General features: G+C 41.1%; 1 protein-coding gene across 1 annotated transcript; it reads left to right on the top strand.

Moving 5' to 3' along the window:
* Nucleotides 1-1,226: 1,226 nt before the first annotated feature.
* Nucleotides 1,227-5,073, top strand: LOC118965535 (ladderlectin-like). The gene is made up of 6 exons (XM_036985820.1): nt 1,227-1,374; nt 2,497-2,584; nt 2,919-3,034; nt 3,348-3,539; nt 4,559-4,673; nt 4,793-5,073. The coding sequence occupies exons 1-6, from the start codon at nt 1,360-1,362 to the stop codon at nt 4,882-4,884; spliced, it is 618 nt and encodes a 205-aa protein (XP_036841715.1). The 5' UTR covers nt 1,227-1,359; the 3' UTR covers nt 4,885-5,073.
* Nucleotides 5,074-5,339: the final 266 nt, after the last annotated feature.

Below are 5,339 nucleotides of genomic sequence, written 5' to 3'. Positions count from 1 at the left end.
ATTTCAAGAACTTTGAAAGTTTCTTCAATTGCAGTCGCAAAAACCATCAAGCGCTATGATGAAACTGGCTCTCCCGAGGACCGCCACAGGAAAGGAAGACCCAGAGTTACCTCTGCTGCAGAGGATAAGTTCATTAGAGTTACCAGCCTCAGAAATTGCAGCCCAAATAAATGCTTCACAGAGTTGAAGTAACAGACACATCTCAACATCAACTGTTCAGAGGAGACTGCGTGAATCAGGCCTTCATGTCAAACTGCTGCAAAGAAACCACTCCTAAAGGACACCGATAAGAACAAGAGACTTGCTTGGGCCAAGAAACACGAGCAATGGACATTAGACCGGTGGAAATCTGTCCTTTGGTCTGATTAGTGTGTCTTTGTGAGATGCAGAGTAGGTGAACGAATGATCTCCGCATGTGTGGTTCCCACCGTGAAGCATGGAGTAGGAGGTGTGATTGTGCTTTGCTGGTAACACTGTCTGTGTTTTATTTAGAATTCAAGGCACGCTTAACCAGCATGGCTACCACAGCATTCTGCAGCGATACACCATCCCATCTGGTTTGCGCTTAGTGGGACTATCATTTGTTTTTCAACAGGACAACGACCCAACATACCTCCAGGCTGTTTGACCAATAAGGTAGAGTGATGTAGTGTTGCATCAGACCGCCCTGGCCTCCACAATCACCTAACCTCAACCCAATTGAGATGGTTTGGGATGAGTTGGACCGCAGAGTTAAGGAAAAGCAGCAAACAAGTGCTCAACATATGTGGGAATTCCTTTAAGAATGTTGGAAAAGCATACCAGGTGAAGCTGGTTGAGAGAAGGGTGTACAAAGCTGTCATCAAGTTTAAAGGTGGCTACTTTGAAGAATCTAACATATATTTGGTTTCGTGTAACACTTTTTTTGGTTACCTCATGATTCCATATGTGTTATTTCACAGTTTTGAGGTCTTCACTATTATTCTACAAAGAAAATAGTAAAAATAAAGAAAAAGCCTTGAATGAGTAGGTGTGTCCAAACTTTTGACTGGTACTGTATATATGTATATATGTTAACTTTTTATAGATTTGTTACATTTTCACAATAGAGCGCCTGTAGCACAGGCAAAGATATTTTTCCAGCACCCCAATTGAAAATAACATTCATTAAAAGTACCCTGCACCAACAAACTTCTTCCCGTGGCTATACGTTTTGGTTTCTGCCCTAACACAACACAGCTGATTCAAATGATAAAAGCTTGATGATTAGTTGATTATTTGACCGGTTAAAGGATGAGAGAGGGAGGGGTCTGACTGGATGGGTCCTTAAAAAAGGAGAGCAGGAAGCAGTAGAACTCAACTCACAAACAGAGCGCTGACATGACCAGACTACAGGTGAGAGTTCAACATAGTCATCTAGTACTGTATCTGCTTTCATCCCAAATGGTAATTTATGACCAGTACCCATCGGGCATATGTGACCCTATTCAAATGTAGTGCGTTACATAGGACAGGGGTCTCCAACAGGTCATAGTAGTTTGCCAAACAATTCAGATTTTTAAAATAGATTTTTTTCACGTGTCAAACAACTGTCAAACAAATCTCAAGTATCAGACACTGCAAGTTACTAAATCAACGCGACTTGACGTTATCCCACCTCTGGTTAGTCAACTATTGGCTTAAAACGTCACATTTAAAACCATATCTGCCAATTAATTTCCAGCAATATTGCCCTGTCTGTCGCTCACTCCCTGTGTAGCCAGTTGATGCCTAGTGGGTTGCCAGATTCTTTCACGACTAAGTATTAACTGCAAGGTATACTTGTCAAAAGTATAGAAATTGTATCTATTGTTATTTGCAAACCTTGCCATGAAATGAGCAGCAATTGGCAATACAGAACCATTGCTAGACTGGCACATTCGACCACGCATTGCTTTCTCATGTGTTACTTTTCTTCCAGACATAAAATAAATGGTATTCTGATGTGATTTAAGCACTGCCATGGACTCAGAACATTACATTTTGTTCTCCATTACCAATTGTAATTGAGTGGCAAACCAGGAAATTGAACTGAGAACATTTATGAAAATGGCTGTAATTTGGGGTTTAAAATCACAGCTTTTTTTATAGGGCCCCTTTAGTAGTTTATTACCCATTTTACTGTGTCTTTTGCCAGAACGTGTGCGACGTGTGTATTAAAAAAAGGTAGCTCATGCCAGGCAAGTTGAGTCTCCTGCTCTAGAAAAATGTACTTTACCAGCCAATTTAATTTGCAAAAAGGTGACTTACTAGGTGTGCCATGCATCGGGGTTAGTTAGCTAGGGTGCTGTTTTGGGGAGAACCCAAGAGCATAGACTTCTCCTTATTCCCGTGTGCCAGGCTAATCTACTCTGTGGTGGAAGAGATGATTCCTGGTATTCCTTAGCCCTTCATTAGTTGAATGTGTTAAGTGGACTTGCTGGGGTACTTGAGGAGAGGTTGGGGAAACACTGATGGCTTATCTCGTGTGTCTCTCAGGAGACTATCACCATGGCGACGTTGACCCTTCTACTGCTTCTCAGCGCTGCCTTTACACTGGGTGACAGAATGACTTTGAACATAGCAAGTAAGAGTCAGCCTCACACTTTAAATCACGAGTGTCAAACTCATTCCACGGAGTCTCTTGCATCTGCAGTTGGCTTACCTTTCAACGAAGACCTAGACAACCAGGTGAGGGGAGTTCCTTACTAATTAGTGACCTAAATTGATCAATCGAGGGAGGAGCGAAAACCTGTAGACGCTCTGTGGAATGAGTTTGTGCTTTACATCATTGATTGTGTATGTTTTGTTGTAGTGTGGCATGACTGATCTCCAAATGTTATTTTTGATGCAAGGGTCAGTCTGGACTATCCTTTAAAGTCTGCTGCAATTTCAGAACCCTCCCTGTCTTCTCCTTTCAGATGATTTGGTGAGATTTGCAGCAGACCAAAGAAACCCATGCCCCAGAGGCTGGTTCCAATTTAATTCACGCTGCTTCATGTTTGTCAAAACTGCAAGGACATGGCCCAATGCAGAGGTATAATGCTTACCTTCTACAATTGAAGTCAACTTAGTTTTTTGAGTTAAAGGTGCTTTGGCCTTATTTTAACAGGCGCCTCATGTAAAATACTGAACCTCCCCTTAATATGCTGTAATTGCAATTTTCTATAGGCTTTTCAATATTGTGTGGAGTTGGGCCCTCTTGTATATTAGAACCCTCAAGGCATGGGTTAAGACTGAGATGAACTAATTCCTATATTTGAGAGTCCAGAAGACAAATTCTCAGACTGGACAACTGACTAATACTTCCATTATGACATGTCTTTGTCTCTGTGTACTGCTTGCTCTAGCGCCACTGTCAGTTACTTGGAGAAAAACTGAAGCCTGTGTACAACACTGTAAAGTACCTTGGCGCAAACCTGGCATCTGTGCACAGCTATGAAGAGTTCCAATTTCTACAGGCGGTGGTGTTGGTCGCGACTGGCAGTTTCCCTCTTACCTGGATTGGTGGATTTGATGCTGTTCAAGCAAAGGTGGAAAAGGTACCCAAAGTGAAGATGCCTTAATACTTAAGACTAATAAAACCATCAGCTCAGAGTAGGTGTTAAGACACTGGTCAGACAACTCTGTGCCAGGAGTAATCAACTCGCCAGTTTCTCAGCTGGTAATGACCACAGTTTGAGGTACCGCGGAGGAAAGATTGACATTCGCAACTCGAGTTCTACGTGGAATTTGGATATTACCATTATATCCACACTCCCACTTTAATAACTGTAAATTGCTTTGGCACAGTAGGCATGAAGTTACTTGCCTACCTTTTAACCAAACATAATTCAAGAAAACATGGCCCGATGTCATGTCTTTAAACTGATATGTGATTTTAAGTATTTAGGCATGTGACCTATGCCTCGTGTGAAGTCATTGTCAAAAGCAAAATAAATACTGTTGGTTGTAGGTCTAGATTTGAGTTGATCATCTCGAAATATCCAGAGCAATTGCCACAGATACTCCATTGGCCTCTAACGATGTGAAGAGTCTGCAATGTCGGGCAGATTCGAGGGACAGGCACAATTCCGAGAGAAATGGTTTTCTCAGTTTCTGGCATGTCATGTGTGCTACTTGTATCAGTACTTGTAACAACCTAAGCATTACAAAACGTATATTTGCTCAAATAAGCCATTATGTTTTTCGTTAATGAAATTCGACATCTTATTGGCGGCCATACAAAAACGAGTTGCTTGGTGACCAGGAAAAACGCTACCCGCTTGAGAAGGCAGATTTTGGGCTTAGTTACCCTTCTCGCTTCGCCTCTTCCTCTTTGCTATGGCGCAGAAACAACTTACTAGCTGTCTTTTTCTATTTTTGGGATTTCTAGAAATGTGGTTGTAGTATCAACACTTGTGTATTTTTTTCACCCAACAGTTCCATTGTCAGTCTGCACGTTTTGGTAGTGGTGGCTTTTACCGTTTTGTTGGAGGAAAGACCATGAGTGTTGTGCTTGCTGAACAATTTCTAAAATGCATGTAACATTTGATACTGAGATCTCACTACTTCCACACAGGACAGGCTATGGTTCTGGAGTGACGGCTCCAAATTTGATCACGAGAGCTGGGCTGAAGGGGAGCCGAATAACCGCAATGGTGCCAGAGAGCCATGTATTCAGATCAACTTTGGCGGTACATTATCATTCATCAAATTAAACTTTTTTGAGCAAGTTTAACAAATAAATGTGACCTACTTTTCTCTTTTCGTGTGTACATCGAGAGGTAATTTCTATTTCGTGTTTCCTCTTAAGCTGAAAACGGCTGGAACGATGAATCATGTGGAAAGAGCTATCCCTCCGTGTGCTCCATAAGAACCTGTTTAATCCTTCAAACTGTCAATTGAAACCAAAAATGCTACTCTGGTGTCAGCATCCTAACTGCAAATGTTTCATGTTATAGTGAATTACTTTGAAGGTATTTGTTGCTGTAAAATACGTTTGACTTGTTGTGTAACTATTGTAGCTTGTCAATAAAACTGGTGTACGTATTTAATCTCATGAGTGGTTATTAAACATTGCTTCACTTTGTTTCTTGAAGAAGCAGTCTGGGTGTCTGTTCAGTGGGCATTTAAATTATTTGATTGTTGATCCATTGTTTCTTGAAGAATAGAATTCTCGTAGGACCCAAAAAGTTGTCTTACTCCACAAACATTAACATAAACGAACAGTGTGTGTATATAGCTTTAAAATAAGTAGAAAATGATCATGCTGTTGTCAGAGCACTCTGTGAATTTTAAGTGTTACATTTCCCTACCCCATCTGTTCCCTATCCAATTTTATTTGTCACGTACACATGGTT

The sequence above is a fragment of the Oncorhynchus mykiss genome, chromosome 8 (genome assembly GCF_013265735.2).
Source record: "Oncorhynchus mykiss isolate Arlee chromosome 8, USDA_OmykA_1.1, whole genome shotgun sequence".
Lineage (NCBI taxonomy): Eukaryota > Metazoa > Chordata > Actinopteri > Salmoniformes > Salmonidae > Oncorhynchus > Oncorhynchus mykiss.
Note: the sequence above shows the minus strand (reverse complement) of the source record. Positions and strands in the feature narration are given on the sequence as shown.

What these genes read in the sequence shown, in the direction of transcription:
- LOC118965535 (XM_036985820.1), top strand. An exon ending in AATGACTTTGAACATAGCAA is followed by an intron (nt 2,585 to 2,918) that starts GTAAGAGTCAGC and finishes TTCTCCTTTCAG; the next exon opens with ATGATTTGGTGAGATTTGCA. An exon ending in TATTCAGATCAACTTTGGCG is followed by an intron (nt 4,674 to 4,792) that starts GTACATTATCAT and finishes TTTCCTCTTAAG; the next exon opens with CTGAAAACGGCTGGAACGAT.